Raw genomic sequence first — 22,348 nt, 5'->3', positions numbered from 1 at the left:
TTGAGCGCCTGCTGAATGACTGAAAATGCTGAATAGCTAAGGCAGACTGCTTCTTGAAGTAAACTAAACTTGTTGCAGATTGGCCTCCTGGAAAGTTTCTGCTTTTCATTTAATAGTCTGAAAAAAGCATAGCTAGACTAGGAATGATATCAACTCTTCAACAATGCGTTTTGGCAAAATGAAAGAGCCAAAGTGAAACATAATGGCATAAGGGGCAAATAGCACTGGATTACTTAGTTTTCCTTTTCACAAAATGGCTTGTATGTAAACGCTTTCATTAGTCAAGGAAACATCAGGCACTTAAATCTGATTCTCATTGCTGATTTAGCTGCTGTACATAAAAATTATAATATCTTAAACAAAAAAAACGTAATTGGGAAGAAATTTGAAATTAAGTCTTTCTTAAGACCCTTAATATCTTATATAATTAATATGGATAATTTAACTAATGAATTCACGGTTCTTTAATGTAGGTATTTGATGCCCTTCAATGGGGAGGGAGTTAATTTTCATACACCACAAATAGTCGATATCTAGTGGTCTTAAATTTTGTGGTCCATGTGTCAAAGTATAGGAATAAAAACTGAGTGACTAAAAAGAAAACCTTTATTTATTTGTGAGAGGAAATCCTTTTTATGAGTATCATCCTATGTATTCTTATTCTTACAAAGTCAAATGAGTTAAGTAGTTCAGATTCAGTCGTTCACACTAAAGGTAATGCAGTGTTGTTAAAAAGTCATGTCTTCATGTCTTACCTTCCTAGAATGCTTTGATTCTGTACCTGAACATGATCTCAAAAGGACTATTCTTTTTATTCCTCTTTTCTTCCTCTTTAGTCATAAGCTGAAGCAGAAATTAGATTTTTTTTTTTGTAGTTACACATCTCTTACAGGTCTAGCAGGGTGGAGCTCAACATCTGAGCAACAGTGAGTGGGAAAGGTGTTTTGAATATTCACAAACTGTCATTTTCAGTAGTTGCTTTGGCTATTCTATGTCCGTAGAACAGCAGGAGCAAAACCTTGCTTTGGGGGCAGAAATGTGCGTTACGATAGTTATTGGTACAGGGTAAGTGATTCATCTTCCTTTTTCTCCAGGATGACCAAGCATTTTAAAAATACTTTGGGTCATTAAAGAAATACATTACAAAGTGCTTCTACAAAGGCAATGCACGGTCTCCAGATGCTCTGTAAGGATGGCAGATAGAAATGAGAAAGTGGTGTGGGTGGGCATCGTAGCAGTGGCCCTGGGAAAGCCTTGGGGATGTAAGATGGGATGGCCGGTTCCCGTCACAAGCGGAATGACTGAGAGGTCGTGTGGGCACATTAAGGGTAGATACAGCAGAGAGATGCTCTGCCAGGGACGCCTGCGCATCGGGAGGGAGTCACCATCAGAAAATGGAGCATTTCCTTTCATGCACTCTGTTAAAAGGCTGCCTCCATTAAAGTTTCAGTAAGATAAACAGAATCTTTGAACTGAATGAATGTCTTCACAAATATTTCAACCAAAAGTCAGTACGTTCAGATCTATACTTCTGTCAACTGTTTCCATTTTTAGGCGCTTAGTTTGGAACAAGTATCATGTCTGTGCACCTTCAGTCCATTTGATGTTAATTGAAGCTATACATTTCCTCTAGCTGATGGAAGAAAAAAAAAAGACCCTTAAAAACCTGATATGCAGAAATTTTGGGGGGTTAATTGTTGTTTAAATTTAGAGATGAAAAAAACAAACAAACTTGTGAAAAACTTTGTGGCTATTTTTGTATGTAAACAAATTTATAAATACATATATACATTTTATATATGTATCAAGTTGTGTCTATATAAAAATACATGCACTTTATATATAGATCTGTTTGTGTGTATATATCAAAATGAAAAAGATCAGTTGTTCTTCAGTTAAATTTAAATGGAAGTCTGATGGCTAACAAATTGAGCATGCATTTAAAAAATGTAAATACTTGTAAATATATTAAGTGACCCCTGAGAAATTTGGCTTGAGTTATCTGAAGTTCACCAGACTTTACAGCTCCGATGATACACAAGAGTCAAGAAATAAAGATGATGCTTACCAGAGCAATTGCAGATTTTTTTTCTAGGTTCCTCGATACTTAAATCATCACACATCTGTGAGTATGTAGTGAGACTAGGCTGTACAGCAGCTTGTAAGCTAAAGATACAATCACTTTACATAACAATGTGAACTACATGTGGAGTGAGCATAGGACTACAGTGTTCATAACTTCTAACACAAATGTGTGGTCCATCTTCTCTGCTGTTTCTCCCTCTTCCGTACCACTGATTTTCACTGGTATCAAATCAGGTGCACATTTATAATAAGTGGAGATGAAAATCCTCACAGTCTATATGATTTCAGTGAACTAGTTGAGTCTGTATCAAGTAACTTGCTTAAGTTACACAAGTTGCTTTTCAGTCACTTGGAGTTTCTGTGAGATGTGGAGTCAAAATCTTTGAGCTGTATAGTCTGTAGGGAATGTGAAAACCTCCGTATGACAGATGTTGATAGTTGTTGTACAAACTCACATATAACATGCTTTTATTCATAATTTTTGGATCTGAGACCTATGTAAAGACTAGATAAAGTAGTCCTCTCTATGGACATACATATGTAAATAAATGAAAGACAATTTGGAAAATGAATGTGCCTGTCACAAATGTTGAGAGCAGGATCCTTAGGCTGCCCCTACATTAGTTGTGGTACAGCCTGGAGGCTGAGGGCCTGACTGACACACTGTACATATCATGGAGGTGTTACTGGGGTCTGCTTCAGCTCTGTCCTGAACTAACCATGGGATAGTGTTAAGAGCATGTTGTTGAATTCCTCTGGAGGGAATGCATTTTGTGTGTTCCAGAAGCACTTGGTAATTAATGCAGATCAGAGCACAGGAGGTAGAGACAATGGGAGATCAAGAGCACAAACCTGATCTGAACTAAAAGCAAAGGTAGGTATACCCTCTGAGTAAATCCCCTCTTTGGTGCTGGCTGGTTTGCTGCTCATACCTCTTGTCTCTCAAGTGAGATAAAAATCCCCCTTGTAAACATATGTAAAAAGTCATTAAACTTTTTTTTCTGTTCACGGGGGGCACAGTGAAGAAGTAACTGAGGGGCTTTCAAAGCCGGGGCCAAGCTTTACCTCCTGTGGGGTGGCAGGGAAGCAAGTTGCTTGTCGATAGATTTAGTGCATTGAGGCTGCTGCAGAAGTCATTTTGTAAAGGGCTAGAGGTTGTGGAAAGAAAACGGTTCACATATCAGAAAAAAAAAAACTGGGAGAGCTCTAGCTGCCCAAAAGTTAAGTATTAGGCAGTGGGGGACTGTGGGAAAGACAGGACAGAGATGATATGTGGGACTTCAGTCCCATATAATAGTTCAAAATAGAAAAGAAACAAGTGGCAGTGAGTTTCAGGTGAATATATTATTTAGTCTAGGTCTCTTGATGTCTTGTGATACCCAAAACTTGCTGCAGTTGTTATTTGGTACATCTTTGAATTGTTACTTTACTTTGCAGGAGTGAAGTCCAGTGCTGAGTATTGATTGATAAGATGAGCATTTTGAGGGTGCTCCTGAGTTGTGCTGTTCTGTTAAAGTCCAGGGAAGTAAGGGAGAGGTAGGCAGGGATGTTTGATTGTTAGGGTTGGTTTTGTTGTTTCAGGGCCAATAGGAATGTGCCTGAATTGCAGGCACACAGTTTTGGCCTCAAGAAGGGTTTCCACTTAGGTGAGAAAGAGGTGCTAGGAGTGAAATACTGCACTCTGTTCAGCATGGGAGTTTGGGAAGGTCCCAGTCAGAGCCTTGCTAGTGGAGCCTCCATTTCAGCAAGGAAAAATAAGGTGCTCAGGAGAGATTTCAGTCAGTTGAAATTTCTTTGAAAGCTTCCAGTAAGAAAAATACCCTAGGTGCTAGGAAGTGTATTACTTAACCAAGCCAGTTCTCTAAGCAGCACTTAGAGATGTAATATCTGTTAATTATTAAAAGAGAAAGCAGGCACAGTAGTAAGAGGGAGCAAATAATGACTATTAGCTTGGTGCAGGAGACCAGGTGCAATGATGAATAACAGCATCAATTCAGCTGCATAAACAGAGCAGAGGGTGTTTAACAAGAATACTACTAACAAAGTCATGAGAGTAGAGTAGCTGGGAATAGTTGGCTAGTGTGGGATCTTTAAAATAGCTGATTAATGTCTGTTATCTGTACATTAGAGTACAAGTTCCCTGAGAGTTGCTGGCAGAACCTTTAAACAGCTGGCCTCAGAAGAAAAATTGGCTTGATTTCACATATTTCTTTATATGTATACAAACACATATACATATATATTAATGTGTGTGTGTTTAATTCCAAACAAGATTTAAACAATATATGGGCAAGGTTTCTGGTTATTAAACTAGAGTGTCAGAGTAATTGAGAGTGGAAGGGATCTCTGGAAGTAATCTGGTCCCAGGTCAGGGCTGAGCTGGTTTAGACTGCCCAGGACCCTGTTCAGAGAAGGGTCATTTTGGCTAGCTAAAGACAAGTAACTCATAAAACCAGCGATTTAGTCTCCAGACGACTGCTTTTATAAGGATGGCTTCAGATGGATTAAAATTTTTGTTTTGCAGGCAGTCCAGGCAGGAGGCAGTTTTAGCCCAAAAAATCTGTAATGAAATTGTATCGAGGCCATGTGCGAGTTTACAGACCTGCTGGAGAGAGAAAATAATGAATAGTAATTTTTTTTGACCTTATTTATTAAACTGCAGTCTGGCTGCAGTGGATGTTTAGCTAAACCGTGGGAACATCTATGTTGGGTTTTTATTCCTTGCAAACAGTATTTGAGCAAAGAATGTTTTTTAAAAAAACTTTTTTTTTTTCTTGCTGTGTTTGACAAACATTTCCATTTCCACTACATTTCTTGAAGCTAGCCATTGGAAGAGAGTCTGAAATACCATATATTCTAAAAATATGGTTTTCATAACTAGGAATGAACTTTTGGCTGCTGTTGTGAGAAAAGGCATTCAGGTTCTTGCCAACTGATACACAGAAGTGCATTAGGAACCACAGTCTTGGTTACATATGGTTGAGGTGACCAGGAATTGTAATTAATTCATGAGCTTTAAAATAGCTACTAGGAGGAAGTAATTTTGTAAAAGGTGATTAGAGCAATATTCTCTCATGTCTAATAATTGGAATGAAAGTAAATGAGATTTACAGCAGGAGTAAAGAATCTACATGTAGCTAAGATCATACAGTTTACAGAGATTAGTTTCACTTCTGGATTTGCTTTGACAGCTGGAAGTAGAAATCTATAAAAGCATTGGAAATGTGTCCTGGACAGGACACAATATTTTCTGCACATTCAAAAAAATACAGTGGAGCAAGATCTTTTTTTGATATTGCTAAACCCCCAACCCACTATACAACTCTTCAATTGCTGGCATAACTTTTTTAAAGCTGCAGTAGAAGAGAAGCGAGGAATGTTGCTGCAGCTGCAGGAAGAACAGTTCAGGGAAAGACCCTGTACAGGTTTTGGCTGATTATATCCTGGACCTCCTTGTCAGCAAAGCAGTTGTAGAGCAGGAGAGGTCCGGCTGATTCCTCCTTCTGTCTCTATCAAATCAGAAGATAAATCTTTGACGTTGAAACTTGGCACTTTATTGGAGAATAACTTCACCAACTTCTGAAAGGAATTTGTCAAGCTTGATTTTTTTTCTTCCTTGCTCTGTGCTCGTGGTGGCTGGTGTCAAGCGGTCCTACACATTACTAGGTAAGCTTCAAGCATTATGTATAGCTAAAAGGAAAGTGCAGGGGTATAAATTCCATTGCCAATAGAATAAATTGATTCATTATTTTTAAAGGTGGAATTACTGTTGAGACAACAGCATAAGCCCAAAACAGGAGAGCAATGGTTAGCCAGTCACTACTTATGAAAAGGAGATTTTTGCAAGTAGATAATGGATTTGAAGTGTGACAGTCATTCTTTTATTTATCTATAGGTATCATACATTTTTGCATATTTTATTAAAGAGCAGTTAAGAGTGCTGAATGAGCAGGCAGCTAGTAACTTCAGTTGGTCAAAAAACCCACAAGAAAACAATGCCACTTGTAAAAGAGAGAGTATGGCTGATGTGCAGAACTTGAATGACTGGACTGTACATGCAGGGATGTTTTTTTACTATCTATCACTTCACCTCTTCCCCTAACATATCCTTTAGTTCCCTTCTCTGAGGATTGTTGCCATTTATCTTGAATACTTGGTATAACTGTTAGATAGGGGTCTTAGCTAATGTAAGGATTGTTATTTTTTTAATTGGTTATTAGTAGTATTGCAGTTTTTTTGTATTTAACAATTTCAGAAAATCATATTTGGTCGTGCTGTGTTCATGCAGTTATGTCAACTCGGCGAGTGTGACTTAATTCCAGAGGCAGAAGTTTGACATCCATTTCGAAGTGTCTCATTATCCTATGCAGTTAGGTATCTCTCTTTGCATATCCCTGTGAGTATCTTTATACCTGTGTAACACTATCTGAGGAAAGCACAGTAATTTGTAAAATGTGTGGGATCAAGAGTGTCCTGCTGCCACAGACCAAGGGTGCTTGTGTGGGGTGCTCTCCTATCACCTTTGAGCAGGGGTAGATCTTGCTTCTTGATCCCCTCAGGGCTGTGTTTAGAACCATGGCACTGTCAGCTGCCACAGACATGGACCCTTACAAAAAAACCCATGTATTTTCTGTGGAGTCAAGCACATTCTCTCTCTATGCAATAGTTGTAGCTCTTTCAGTAATTAGAAGCTATATATTACTTGAGTTCATCATCATACACGAGTCATGATCCTTGCATACTGTTTTTAACCTTCACCTTCTTTGTATACAAAATACTGTTCCAAATTCAACTCAGATGTGCGTGCTTGTATGAAAATGGCAAAAAAAAAAGTACTTGTGCTGAAAGCATGTAAATGAGTCTATTTTTGGTATTTGCGTGACTTAGCAGTGTAGAATTACCTCGGGTTTAATTATCTTGCAATGCTCCTCTTCAAATGGTATTAAAGTTTGTGAGTCAAAGGCTATTTTTGTGAACCTTGAGAGTTCACCAAGAAGGGCAAACTGTACATGATGAACACACATGTTTATTCATTATAGTTTCTTCTGGCATTGCAGGCTAACAGACCCCTAAGTTAAAAATGAAGCACTGTAAAGATAGTTTTGCGTTATTTTAGCTCCCCAAATGGTGGGGGGGAGTTGTCTCCCAAAAAAGGTGATTCTTTACACTGTTTTCCAGTAGAGTATATTGTAATATGTGCGTGGCAGTCAGTATTCAAGTGTGACATTGTGCACAAATAGCTGAAAAAGTGAGTTAAAGCTATGGATTTCTTTGTAGTACATTAACAAAATTGTAATAATCTGAGGTCATGGGAATGGGAAAAATTAAGAGTGCTTTGTCATGGTACCACACCCATGGATTTACAGACTGCAGTCCTCCAAACCAGATCTCATTTTTTTCTCTCTCCATTCTTTTCCCTCTCCACTGCCACATACTCAGTGTTTTAGTCCTTTTTTGTCCCCCCTGAAGTATGACTGAATATGATTTCTCAGGTCCTTCTACATTTTTAACTGTAAAGTTTTTCATCATTCATCACATTGCATATTTGTGGTTTTTTTTTTTCCTTAGAGCTCTAATCTTTTAAGCCTATGGTTTTTAAAATCAAATATTTTTAAAAAATCAATTTACAAAAGAACTGAGGCTTTGAATAGTTAGTATTGAATGTGCCGTTTATGAAGTGACTTTTGTTCTGCTTCACCAGCAGGCTTACAGTGATGGTCAAGAAAATACAGTACCATTGCTTGATATTACATATTCAAATTATATTGCACAGAATGCTTTCATCAACTTCTTGGATGTTATTTTTTTCAAATTTTTTTGTTTGATAAAGCTCATTCAAATTAAGTAACCTGAATTATTCATACTTGGATCAAGAAACCAATGAAAGAAATAACTCATGACTTCAGAACTGATGCAGATTGTATCCCTGTAATATGTAGAAAGGTATTTAGCACTTTACAGGAAACAAGACCTACTTACTAACAGCTTCTTTTACGCATACGCATTTGACAGTCTTCTCCCTCTCCCTTTGTTCAATATGGTTTATTTTTAAAAACTTGTCAGGTTTTCAATGGTATTGTCTAATTCTTTGTTCATTTTTAAATAAGTGGTAAATTCTTTGGGGAAGGCAATTGGTTGCAGTTCCAAACAAGCCCTTGGTTGGCAGAGAAGGAAAGAAAGGGAAATAGAAAGATGCTGCAGTATGAAATCTGCTGGGTATTTTGCTTATACATTTCACCAGCTATCAATAAGAGCTGTTGCTAATTTAAAAATAACAGAGCATAAAACCAAAGTATATGAAGCTTTAGTCAGTGCTGAGGTAAAAAGTTTTTAAGGTTGACATAATTTCATGTTAATTCTTTCACTTAGCTTGTGATAGGGAGATGTGGAATTGGTCTATATTACTTCTCTGAAACAGAAAATACTTTTAAAAATAAAGTTCATTCAACTGTTTTTGTGTGGTGGGTTTTTTTTCTTACTTCCATTATGGATAAGTGTTGTACTTATGTAATATTTTTTTAACTCCCACTAAGCTGTTTATGAAAGTATTTTTCTTTTAGCACTTTTGTGTGCTTAAATGTTAGTTGTTTGGGGTCTGAAGCTGGTTGCTGGAGAACTTGTGTGTTCTACCTCTAGAAATAACAGGGAGAGGTAAGTTATTGGAGAGATTTCTGCCAGAATTTTGACTAAGTCTTCTGATAATGCACAACCCAAGTATCAAAACATTTAAAGTTCCATGAAGTATTTATAGAACTTAGTTTGTAAAGTTAGATGCCATGTAGGTTCCAATTTACAGCTAATATTCAGTTTTGAAATCATTCTTCAGATGTATGGGGAAGTGACCTTTATGTGTGTTTGACAAAAAAATGTTGTGTATTTTTCAAGTGCAAAGCAAATGTAGCTATTGATTTATTTTGCAAAGTGAATTGTCAGTATTTGACTTAGCTGTTGTAAAGATCTTTTTCAGTTTAATAGTTGTGGCAATTTTTATAAGTGGCGAACGGTAATGGTATGAAAATCTGGCTTCTAGGTGTGCTGTTGTCTTGGTGCTACTAATTAGACATGACACTGGGCTGCTGTTTCACTGCCTGGCAGCTACTTGTGCCCTATAACCATAAACAAATTGATTTGATGTGATGTGTTCATCAAAATAACCAGAAATAGATGTACGATCGTGGAAATCTTGGTTATACAGTTGTGTGTTTATATTGCAGTGTTTTGTCCAAAACTTAATTGAAAGCAGTGTGGTTTGGCTGCCTTTGTGCATAGAGGAAGATGATTGTATACCAAACCGTGACCACCTTGCAGTAATTATTCAGAGTAAGCTAGACACAAATCTTTGTTGGTCTTGGCAATGTAGAATTCCAGAAGAAAACTAATTTTCTGGCTTTACCAGGCAAAGGGTAGGGTTGGGGGCTGGAATGTAACAGGACCTTAATTTTTATACAGACAGATCTTCCTTTTAGTCTCTGAAGAGCTGTTATAATGACAAATTTTACTACGTCTGCTTTAGTTCCTTTGGGTTTATGTAGTTCTGTGGGAATGTAGGATTTTGAAAAATGACTGGGTCATGCGAGATATTATTCAGGCTTGTGCTTTTCTTTAACAGCCATCTGGCTGTTAATATTGATGGGAAACATAACAGTTGTCAATAAGATAGTGTTTATGCAGTGCAGGAATAACAAACTGGTCATTTGTTTTATGATATTTCAAATTTTATGTTTCTAGGTATGTGTGAGGTGATACATGTTACTCTGACAGCAGTGGATAATTACTTTTCATATTTTTAGTTCTGATGGAAATAACTGTGTCAGTAATGAGGTGGTTAAGACTTCTAGGTGTGATAGTGAAAATTACCAAGCAGTGTCTCTGTGTGGAGAAGAAAACTCTTCAGAATAAATATTATTTCCATTATAAAAACACTTTTACCTAATATTTTGAATTTATTATGTGAAGATTAATTGTAACTGTTGAATCACTATTAATTAGGTACCTCTAAGATAAATATAATTCCTAATTTTAAAGGGTTTGCTTTTAATGTATACACTTGAATGTTTTTAGGGGCTTTGTTTTTGGTTTTAGTGTGAGGTGGTTTTTTTTTTTTTTTTGTTTTTGTTTTTTATTGCTTCCGTCTTGGAGAGTAACAAAACCCTGGGTTGACCTGTCTCTTGTGTGCACATATTCCCAGGACATAAACTCTTAGGTTCTCATTAATCCCCTATATCTGTGATTTGGATTGCAGGGATTCATAACAGATTTAGACAAAGAAAACCATTAACTAGATAAACTTTGTATTGGTTTTGTCACACATGGCATTATTAATGAACTTTCTCTGTTCTTTTTAATACCCAATTGCAGTAACGTTATTTCAGTATTTGCTATTAGACTACCTGAGATTTTTATGAAATATTTATGACTGAGTCATGCTTAAGCAATATTGGAGGAAGCCTTTTTATCCATCAAAGACATAAACGGTCATATAAGATTGGGGGGGGGAGGGGAAATCAATTTTTTCCCTTTTTTTTCAGGGCCAAAGGAAATCATCACAGTTGGGTTTAATAAAGACTAAAAGGATGTCAGTGAATAAGAGCACGTAGAGCTACGTTGGTGTTTGTACTAAATTGCTTTCCAAAGAAGAGCTCCACATAAAACTGAAAGTCTGCATTTTACCTGCCTCTGACACTTTTGAAGTTAAATGCAGGTTTTCTGCTGCCTTGTTTGTCTTTAACTTTTCCATTCACCTCCTGTAATTGCTGTTTAGTAAGAATGCCTCAGCATTTCATGATAATTGATAAGCAGTTTACATGTTGCATGTCAAATATCCTGTTTCACCCTACAATTGAAAGGTACCTTTTTTTAGTAGTAGCTTAGAGTACTTGCAATGTGTCATGACTGAGGAAACTAATTTCCTAGGAAATAGAACTAGATTTTTACTGTTCATCAGGCAGACATGCAGATATTAACTTTACTACCATGAATTGTCACATTTATTTTAGACAAATAATGCACACTGGTGAAGTTAGATGTGTGTGTAACATTTGCAGTATTGCGGCCTTAATAAATTACTACTTTAAATATGATCTTAGTTCAATATGCTCACTTCAGAATGAAATTACCATCATATTTTATAATGTATATTTTTGGGGGTTTGTAAGATATAGTGTAGAGCAGAAATGAACATTGGCTTACTATATAAGAGGACTAGTAACAAAAAATCAAATTTATTCATAAACATGCTTCTTCCTAAAAGTGAAAAACAAAAAACCACATGAAAACTGCAACCCTCATTTAAGATAGTTGTCTACCCATGCATAGACCACAATTCACATAGCTGGAAAAATTAACAGCAAGAGGTCCAGTATCCCACTTCCTTTTTTATTTTTGTTTTATTGTAATTAAAAATCTGTTGTTCCTAATACTCCATAAAAAAACAAAGCTGGTGACTATTCCAGACCTTACTAAGAAAGCAGAGGTAGTGAATCCATTGCTTATAAGCCTGATTTCTCTTTGAGACAATTTGCTGTAGAGACATTTTAATTAATAATGCTATTTGATTATTCAAATAGAAAGTGTTCCACATTTTGTTTTATGAATTGGGGTGACTGAAATATGATATACCCATCAATGGGAAATTCTGTCCCTTTAGAAACTACTTCCAGTATAGCTTGGAGAAAAGTCTGTGTTTTGCTTAAAGATACTTGAATTGGACAAGAAGAGATTAAAACCAGTAAGAAACTTAGCCCCTCTCAAAGCAACTGAAGGTAGATACCCACAGCAGCACAGTACTATAGAATTGATATACCTGAAAAAAATCAGCAGTCCCAACTTATCTGTGCTGAGATTTAGTGCTGTCTCAACATCAAACTCAGAGTGAGTGAATTCATCTTGGGCTGACTCCTGTGGCATCAGAATACTGGCTAACAGCTTTAAAGTCACTGTATATTTCTATGTTTTAGCTACAAGAGAGCATAAGACTGATAACTTGATGGGCATTTCCAGATGCCACTAAATATAAAAAGTCTTTTGAAGGCGAAAGTGTTTCATGTGTGTGTTTGGGTTGGGGGTTGGTTGGTTTTGGTTTTTATTGCTCTCAGCAAAGAGGAGAAGAAACGGGAAAGTGGGTCATGTAGGTCATGTACGTCGTCTGCTGACTGGGAGAACACAACCACATTTAAATATCTTTTCATGGAGCTGAGTTTTTCCACAACTTAGAGGTCTTTAAAAAGTCCAGTGCTACTAGGACTCCAGTGTTTCTTTCTTAACTTTTCTCTCAATGCTTTGTTTTCTAGTGTTTGAACTTAAACTGTGCCTTTTGAAGTGACTCTAATTTCTCTGCTTTCATCAGTGGTTGGAGCTCCCTCTGAGGAGTCTGTGGTGGTCACATTAAAGTCAGAGATACTCGTGATGGTGGATGAATGCCTGAATCAATCCACTGTGTTAGAAGTGCCTACTTTTATAAAATTCCTTTCTAGCAAACAAGAGGCCACGAGCTAATGACTTGAGTATCTGTTCAGTGACACCCGAAAAGGCACAACAGTGTAGCCAGTCCTGTGAAGCTTTGTACAGTGTGAATGGTCAGCAATGCCATGAGTACCTGCTTTGCCAGATAATTGGTGTTTTGGTTGGTTACACATACTCACCGTTGTCAGATGCATGATACAGCATACAACTATATCTAAAAATACAGTCATTTAAAAACTGGCAACACTGAGTTTAAACTAAAGCTGAAGAACGTATTTTCTGATATTGCAAATATTTGTACTCGAAAGATTGTTGAATAATCATTCTCAAGATGGTTTTGAGTGTTGGCCATTTCCTTTGTTTTACTGATGAAGGCTGACAGAATACGTTGTTCAGAGTTTTTTGGTGTGAAAAGTGATCAGTCCAAAAGGTTGACTTTTTTGGTGGATGACAGGTCAGACGAGTGGATGGCTGCCAAGGACAGATGTGTGAATAAGGGAAAACCTCTCTAGAGTCGTGGGTTTTCAGAGCAGAGGAAGAGCTGCAGTGGAGGGAAGCAGAACACCAGGTAAAGCAAAAAGCAAGTAATAAAAATTGTCTGAAACTTGAAGAATCAACCTGGTCCAGAAACACACTGCAAACATTACAGTGAACGTTGGGGAGGGACCATTTAACTATCAAACTAAGTGGTGTAGGATGGATTAAGAAAATGTGGTTATGCACCTAAATAAATTCCATAATATCTGTGGGGACATAATTTTCTGGTAAAACTTACATATTTTTATGTTCACTGTAACTCAGTCCTGTTTTACATGTTTTACTTTGGTGATATCTGCTTACGGTGAAAGCTCATTCTGCAGTTATTAGCTTTTCTAAACTTATTTTGGTTTTGCATGTTATGTTTTTAATGGTTTTAATCTAATTTCTTCCAAGCAAAATAGGCAGAAGAATATTTTTTGGTAGTTGCCTAGTTGCATACTGTAAAATGAGTCATTCAAGAAGAATAATTCGGATCTTTGGAATTGCCGTTGGGTAGATTTTATATGATAAGCAGCAGATATTTCCTCTAAATTTTTTGAGACTTTTATTCCTATTTTTTAAACATGTAAATTTATTTATAAATTACAGTATTTTGGAAAAAAAACACACCCCATTCTAGTATATTTAGAACAAATGTGTTCATATTTGTGTATATGTTTTGGAAAGGTATTTTTAAAAAAAGGGACGCACACAAACAAATCAACACATTTGTTACAATTACCTGAATCAGTGTAAACCTAGGAATGGGGGAAAAATACAAAAAAAATTTTCAAAAGTCTGATTTTAAAGGTGTATGTGTTTCTTTGGTAGTGAGGAAGCATCACCTAGGAAGACAAGAGTGTACTAATTATTGTCAGAAGCCTTGATACAGATTTGGAACAGTGATGAGTTTAAGATTTAACTTTGATTGTGGAAGTAATAAAATATTTATTTTAATCAATCTTATGAGATGCCTTTTATGAACAGTTTGAGAAAATTAATCCACAAATCACTAAACTAATTTCCAGGTTTGTAAATGTTTTTCTTACAATATGTTGGTTTCTCAGAATACAGTATTGGTTCTAGGTGTGATATATGCTGGTGTTTTAAATAACCGGTATCTAATCTTTTGCATCAACCTTTTTATTAATAGTGGTTGGTAATTAATGCCTGTTTCTAGTAGGCAGGAAAAGAAACATTAAAAAGAGTAGATTTTCTAGGTAGTTAATTTTATTTCAGATTAATTCCTTTCTTTGTCACATTGTATAGTTTGTCACCATACAATAGTTTGCCATTTGTCACATTGTGTAGCCTAGTTATTCTACGAATGCTAATACTAATGCTTTATTTTAAAAAAAAAAAAAATCTGTCAGCTTGTTTTCACTGATCTGAACCTGCTAAAGGAAATACAAAGGTTAAGGAGATGCAGGCACGTGTCTAGTTTTAGGTAGCCAGTTCCTGGGTTTGTTCTTTTTGGGTCTGTCTGGTTTTGCAGTGTATTTGAATGCATACTAACGAGGGAGTCACTTGGGAATCCCAGCCTGTTTAACCAGTCGATGAACCAGCCTTGTAAGCCTTGATTTCTGTGCAGCTGTGTGAGTGTGCATATGTATTGGTACAGTTTACAATTGATAATCATCACATACTTTATTGACCTCTGAACTATTGAAGCATCCCCAGAACAAAGTTAGCTCTGAAATGTTCAGAAAACTCTCTTCTCTTTATGCTGGGAGTTTACTCTATGCCTTGGAGATAATCATATGGATTCCTTGGTCAGGGTCTACATCAGACACTTTCTGTGCAAGACTGTTTTCCGGACAGTTTCCCCGGGACGCTTCAGGGGTTCCCCTGCCACATGGACAGGAGGGCTGCAGAGCAGGCTGGAAAAGGCCTGTGCTGCTCTAGCCCTGTAGTTTTGGGCTTTGGGCCTGTCACAAAAGAAAACAACAGCTACTCCTTCTCTAAAGCATTGATGGAAACCCTCTCAGAACATTAAAAAAAAAAACTTCCTTTTTTTCCATTGAGTCTGGTGTTACCAAGGAGTGTACTGTGTGATTGGTGATACCTGTTTTCTTCAACTGTCTCCTCTAGCCTGTATAAATAATCAAGTGATCACTTCAAGGTGCAGGTCATATATAGTGACTGCATTTAATAATAGGGTTGAAAAAAGCAATAATGTAAAAGTCCATATTTTAAAGATATATGCCTCAAACCTTTTTTTAATACTACAAATATCTGAGTCTTCAGAATAGAAGGAACTGCTTCATAGTTTTCTACTTTAATTTTGTGGGGTTTTTTTTACGTGAAATATTCCTTCCTTTCCTCTCAGCATGCAGGGTTGTCTAGCACACGTAATACTTCACAGGCGTATTCATAGACCCTATCTGTTCTTTTCCCCAAAACACATTAGACCATCCCTTGCAAGAATACCAAAGATCCACTGTAATAACTCTGGGTTGGGGAAAAAATAATGGATTTAGCTACAGCACTGACACGGTCTCAATTTGTAATACGTACAGCATGTTACATACCACTGATAGGGAATAAGAAATAGTTGTTCAAATCCTATTCTTTAGTTGATGTAAAGTCAATGAAATAAGATTTCTTATGTGCTTGGGTAATCAAGCTTTCTTAGCATTCCTTCAAAAGAATATCACATGCTTACTAAAATCTAATGAAGCTTCAATTTGTTAATGCTTACACATGGTTAAGCAAATATGGAACGCTGGTTACAGAGTAAGCTTTCAAAAACCTGTCCTTTTTAGTTCCTGAAAATAAGTAATTTGGTTTAAAGACACAAGTCTTATGCTCTAATTAAACAGTCGCAAAATTAAGCCACAGCATATTTTTGTAAGCATCTAGTAGCTTTTAAAGTTTAAGTGAACCATATTGCACAACAGTAATAGGTGCTCATGCATACCTTTCTAGATGTTGTAATCTCCTTATTTATTGATGGACAATATCTTGTCTTAGAAATTCTGGAATGGAAGTGCTATATCTAATGTTAACTTATGTTGCAGTTATGAGACTACAGTATTACTGGTGACAGTCTTACCTCTGGTATTAAAAACCACCCTCATTTCATAGCTACAGTTTCAGAAGCAACTAGTAAATGAGGTGGCATCACATTTGTCTGTTGCCTGTAAGAGGGATGTTTATCATCCCTTTGCATTTGCAAATTCTTTCAGCCTGATAATTTAATGAAGCGTTTGAAGATTAAAACTGCATCCTATATTGATTCTTCTGTAATTATTTGGCCATTTAAATGGTATTAGCAAGCTATAAACTTATGAATGATCACTGTGTGGTTGTGGAGTTCAGTATCAGGATGTTAAAAAAGGTTGGAAAAATTGATTTTCACTGACATCCAACATCTGCTAGGCTTTCAAAACGACAAGGCTGAGGGTAAGGAAAGGCTATCAGGCACATCTTGTGCTGCATTTTATTTCCAAAGTATACTTAGAATATTGAACTGAAATGGGGCTGAATATAAATGAACTGAAGCCTGTACTGTGAAATCAATCTTATACACTTCATCTGTAAAAGGCAGGCATTCATAGCCCCACATCAAAACAGTCTATTAAAGTGAATGGAGATCTTGTCCTCTTCTTGGTTTTTTTAGTTGACCAGTAAAACATTAAGGAAATTACCACTTTCCATTTTTTTTTTTTTCTCCCCCCAAAGCAGTCATTCCTGTTTGGTTGCATCTCAGTCTCAACAAGTGTTTCATAAATAGTCTGGGTGTTTCTTGCCTTTTTTTTAAGAAAAGGTATGTTTTCTAAGTTTTTTGACATGTTTTAGTTTAATTCTTTTGCTATAAATTACTCTGAATGTAGGCCTGTCACAAACAAGTAGTATTACCTACTTTGCCTTGCCCCTTAGTTAACCAACTGCTATGGTTTGCAGGAACTAGTTAAACAGAGCTATTAATCAGGTCAAACCAAAATAGACTTGCTTTAATATGGTGTAGCTGGTTGGTTAAAATTTTCCTTTCTCCTAGGCACAGCTGTTAATTTTTCTTTCTTCCAGCAGTCTTTCTTGGTAATAAATATCCTTTCACTATCAGCAATTTTCTTCTAACCTCTGTGTCATTTAGCTGATTGTTTTGTCCTTGTGATGTTTCATGTTTCTGTAGATCTTTGACACTTCACATTCATTATAAAGTTTTATTTTGAGGGAGAGGCAAAAGGCAGCAAGTGGCTGTGCTGAGTGTATGAAGGTGCTTGGTTTTGTGAGTGTACTTGTTGAGGTAGAAGGTGTTCAAGAGCTTGAAACTGTTTACCTGCACTGCAGCTGGCCTGAAATGTTGTGGTGTTACTTATTGAAACATGGAATTGCCAGAAAGAAAAATCAAGTAAACTTCAGCTGGTTTGGGTTGATAAATAAAACCAGTTTACTTCGTGAGAAGGCTTGTAACTGTGCCAAAGTTAATAAAAAGTTGAGATGAACTTTGCTTGTTATGTTCATGGGCGTTCTCCTTCCAACAACAGCTTTCCATCAGATACTGATGGAATACTGGAAGTCTCCTTGCCATGAGTGAGTCATACATGTTGTAATCTGCGCTTGGTGTCCCTGCATGGGAGCCAAATGTTCAGAGATACCTTAAGTGTCTTTGGTCCCATCTGTCCCTCATTTCTTTTATGTGGTCTTGCCCTGGGGGAGGAGGCAAGGGTAAATCCTGTGAATCAACTCCGAGGTTTTAGTCTTTTACAGTCCAGAATATTTTCACAGTGAAGTCATCCACGCAAGTCCTGGGATTCAACAGAAGCTCAGGAGGATGAGGGTTAATGATGAATTTGTAAGAAAGAGCTTTTGGTTAAGTGGTGTTTTTTACTTTTTTACTCTCTCATTATGCACTTTCTCCATATCTTCTCATCACACAGTTTGCCATGGTTGCAAGGACTAGCAGTGATTTGAGATCATTGCTGCCTTTCTTCGAAACGCTAGATGTTGCAGTGCCAGCTCTGGTTTTCCTCCTGACATTCTCATTTAGATAAGATTTTATTTTTTTTCTGAAAAATGAGTCTTTAGAAATCTTAGCACTTTCGTGCCTCTTTTTGAATGGTTGAGAAGACACCTGACTGTAGAAAAGCAGATTTGTGTGAGGTAATTCCTGTAAAAGTGTTGTGATGGCCAGCTTCCTTCCCTAGCTGGGTGCTTCTCTGACCTGCTCAAAGATTGATTGCACGACAGTCTGCTGTTACACACAGACTTACAACAACGTGTCTTGTGCAGTGATGTGGAACTGACAGACTCTGTCTTGGATGAGCCATGATTTTAAAACCTCTTGTCTTATTAATTAACTCCAGTTCTGGGCGTTAAGAGCCAGAACTCGTGTAAGATTTCTGAAGGACCTATATATCATCAAAATAGATGTATCCATAAAAAAACTTAATTAAATGGCCAGAATAACTTAGTGTGAAGAGGAAAATCATCCTGATTTGTCTTTTTTTTTTCCTCTCTCCACTGTTCTGTCCAAGTATTTATCTTTTCTGAAATCCACTCACTGAAGAGCTTTATACTTCAGATTAACAAAAATGATGTAAGAAAAAGTTATAGTTTACTTGTCAATCCTTTGTAACAATCATCTTTGTCAGCATTCCTGAAGTGGGATTTTACTATCTGATCTTCATTATGATAGTTTTGTTACTGATTCAAACACAAGGATTTGGAAGTCTTTCCAACCGTAGTAATTTAGAGCAAGCCTTTCAAAGGAACCATCACAGGAAAATTGAGATTTGAGTACTTAGACTCTGTGGTAAATCTCAAAAATTATGCTCTCCTCATTGTTTGATAATAATATGCAGAGCGACAGAGTGGAGTGATATTTGGCAGCAGTTTTTGTTGCAGGTTTGTATGCTGCCACAGCAAATTCACGTTGTTTGTGTTTTTGACAGTCAAAATACTCAACTAGTGTTGTTTGAAATTGTATTAATTTTTCATGTTGTTTCTACACAGCACATGCAACATTTGTGAATTGCTAATGTTTATATAAAATCAATATAAAGCCATATTATATATAAATAAAGGACTAAAGCAGAACAGTTCTTTAAAAAAGTTTTTCTTCCACAGGTATTTCTAATACTTATTCTTTGTTTATTAATACTGAAAGAGTTTATTTAATTCTTTTAAACTTAAGTATTTATCAGAGTTTTTTTTTATATAAATGTGAATGGCCTTAATTAAAACAAAACCCCTTCACCTTAAAACCCTACCACAGTTGTTTTTGTTGGCAGCCATTTACTTGTTTGCATTTTAGAAGAACCTTGAATCTTGGAACTGCAATTAAGCTTATATTTGATCTTGTTATTCTTAATACCTATTAATGTATGTAAGAATAAATGTTAATACAGTTTGAGAGAATATATTAAGTGACAGTGAGAAATGCAGAAAATGAGTGACAAAGCTTAAAAAGTTAATGCAACCTTGCTTCTTCAAATTCAGTACTGTTTAAGTAGTGTAGCATTTTTTGTTTACATAAAGAACTGAACAACAATTAACAAAAAACCCAAGATGTGGTGCTAGTAAGTTCATAGAAAAAGACCAAAAGCCATGCAGCCAAGGAGAGTGTTGGGTACTGAAGTTCAGTAATCCACTTTATCTGTGGAAAGCCATTGTACAAAACTAAGCAAACGAACACGTCCTCAAAAGAGAAGGATCTACTCCAGACAGTTCAAACATCCACAATTGAACAGCAACAAAGTAAATGCAAAGGATGGAGAAGACTGTTTACCTACACTCAGTAAAGTGAAACCAAATAGAAAATTTCCTATGGAGGTTTTCTACAAACAATGTCTGTCTCTCTGTTCTTGGGAGTCAAAAAAAGCAAATTAAATTTCTGTCCTTGGAGCTGAAGCACAGACTGAGTTCCTCTTTCAAACAGGCTGAATATACTTTGGTGAAATGATAGCAGTCATCTGAGACAGTCCAGAGGAATGAGCTTTAGGGGGAAAAATTTTTTTTTTTTTTTTCTAAATTTATTAAGGAAGAAAGTTGCCAAAGATCTCGGACACTGAAGTGTGTAAACAATTGACCTCTACTTCAATATATTTTTCAGTAGGGTCTTCCAAATTATAAGAGGTCGGTGCATGAGCATGGGATGTATTACACAGTTTGCACCTCAGTAGTTTATAAAGAATAAGATATTTTAGATTATCGAATAAAATTTATATTACAAGATAAATAGAAGATAAAATGTAAGGAAAGGGTTCGGAGTAAATTTCTTAGGCTATTGTTAATTCAGACTTATTCTAAATGGGCTTTAGCAGTGTGTAAGTACATAATAGTTTTCTACTCCAAACATTTTTTCTATAGATTACTGGAGAGCTACCTGCGGTAACAGGTTTTATAACACAAATGTGGTATATTCAAAGTGATACTGAGATTGATGGTACTCTGTGTGCTCCTTTACTAAAAGCTTCTTGCCAATAAAATTGATCATGAGGTTGTGTTTACTTGTAGCTTTGATAGGATTTGGGCTTTTTGCAAAGATGAGCCATGCATTGCCTTTCTTACTGGCTTGTGTTTGCCTAGGTTTGTTCACTGTGATTATTAATTGTATATAAGCTGAACTGTGTACACACATACATTATTTTTATAGATATATTTATTTTGCTGAGAATTCCTTGCACTACTCTCTAGCTGTTGAAATATTTGACTCTTCAGAACTGGTGACATTTGGTTCCATCTTAGAAGGTGTAAACTGGAGTGGCAGGTAATCTGCTTAATGAAGTCAATGGATGTCCTAGTGTAACTTTTTAAGCAATATCAGTTGTATAACTGTAATCAATCATTGATAACCATGAATCCTTGCCATCGGCTTAACTGGCATACTCTTAAACTTGTAACTTCTTTCTCTCTAGGCAGAACTAGTGAAAGGGAATCTGCAAAGTGTTGGGCTCACGCTCCGCCTTGTGCAGTCCAAGGAGGAAGACACAGGGCACGTCGTCATTGAAACAGTGACTCCAAACTCACCTGCTGCAGCTGCTGATCTACAGAGGGGAGACAGGCTGCTGGCCATTGGCAGTGAGTAACCTGTCAGCTCTCAGAACAAGTGTTGTCTTGCGGACTGGGGGATGTGTCTGCGTGCACTTCAGCTAGACTGCCTTTCTCAACAACTACAGATGTTCCTGGCGTGCACAATAAAATCTATCTCTTTAGTATTTATGGCCACTGAAAGTTATTCACTGGTTTAATTTTTTTTTGCATGTCTATTTACTCTTTGCTAAGTAAAAGCCAAAATAAAGTTGAGAAAACATTTGAGTGTAAATATACTTTAACTGCTCTAATAGTGCAGTCCAACCTCGTAGTTTCTTCCAGTAATGTTATAAAATGTGCCTAGTTTACAAAGAAGAGCATAACATTTTACATCCTAGGCCTATATACTCAGCTTTGAACCTAAAGGTACTAAACAGAATATTGAACAAGTAGTGTAGATATATTTTTGATTAACCGAGTAATTGTGTGAAATGTCAAAATGACCCAAGAAGGTCTGCTCAATATTCAGTAATATTTTTGTACTTTTAGTGTCAATTTTTGTCAGCTCTGATATGTAGGACCCTAAATATTATTTAGAAATCTACTTTGAAGTTCTAATATTTGAAGACTTTGGCCAAACTATAACTAGCTTATAAGTGCTATGTTGAGGCAAAAAGTTATGTTTGACTGAGGGGTAGTGCACTATGGTGGTGTTTTTTTTCTAAATAAAGATTCTGTTGAAATCCCTGGGCATTATGAAGTGGATTGATACTACTTTATATTGTACAGTTTTTAATCAGACCATCTCCAGAGATGGTTTGAATAGTTCTGTTTTATATGGACCCCATCACCAACACAAAACTAGATCACGGTCATAAATCATAATCAGAAACCAATACTGGAAATCTTACTGCTATAAACTTGAGAATCGGAGGGGCCCTACAGAATATGGTAGTGGACAGAAGGACAAATAAGCCATTAACAAGAACAGTGGCTAATGAACTTGGTGGGCGGAGCAGACGGAAACCTGTTTATTGAGCATTGAGCAATAGTGCAATGTTTTCTGTTCTTCTGGATGTTGTGGGGCTAAATAAAACATGGAGTAGGAATCATAAGTAGCTTAGTTTAAAGTTACTGGCAGTTGTATGCTGACCAGGGATTTCTAAAGATTTAAAAGTAATATGTATTTTATACATGTTTTACTGTATATCAATAGTATTTTAGAAATAAGCATGGATACCACTGAATGGTAAAAGTAATTCTCTTACAGTTAATAATGCAAATTTGGAGATTATCTCCATCATGT

At 36.4% G+C, this 22,348-nt stretch overlaps 1 protein-coding gene across 1 annotated transcript in view; it reads left to right on the top strand.

Annotated features, from left to right (window-relative positions):
- PDZD8 (PDZ domain containing 8) overlaps positions 1-22,348 on the top strand; it is a gene marked incomplete at its 5' end in the record, with an annotated part of 56,543 nt that overhangs the window by 31,066 nt on the left and 3,129 nt on the right. Inside the window, one exon of the mRNA XM_008943501.1 lies at positions 20,928-21,090. Within this exon, the coding sequence (XP_008941749.1) occupies positions 20,928-21,090 (163 nt within the window). The remainder of the gene's footprint in view (positions 1-20,927; positions 21,091-22,348) is intronic.

Source organism: Merops nubicus, unplaced genomic scaffold, assembly GCF_000691845.1.
Source record: "Merops nubicus isolate BGI_N331 unplaced genomic scaffold, ASM69184v1 scaffold20947, whole genome shotgun sequence".
In the NCBI taxonomy this organism is placed as follows: domain Eukaryota; kingdom Metazoa; phylum Chordata; class Aves; order Coraciiformes; family Meropidae; genus Merops; species Merops nubicus.
This window is presented reverse-complemented; position numbering and strand designations above follow the sequence as displayed.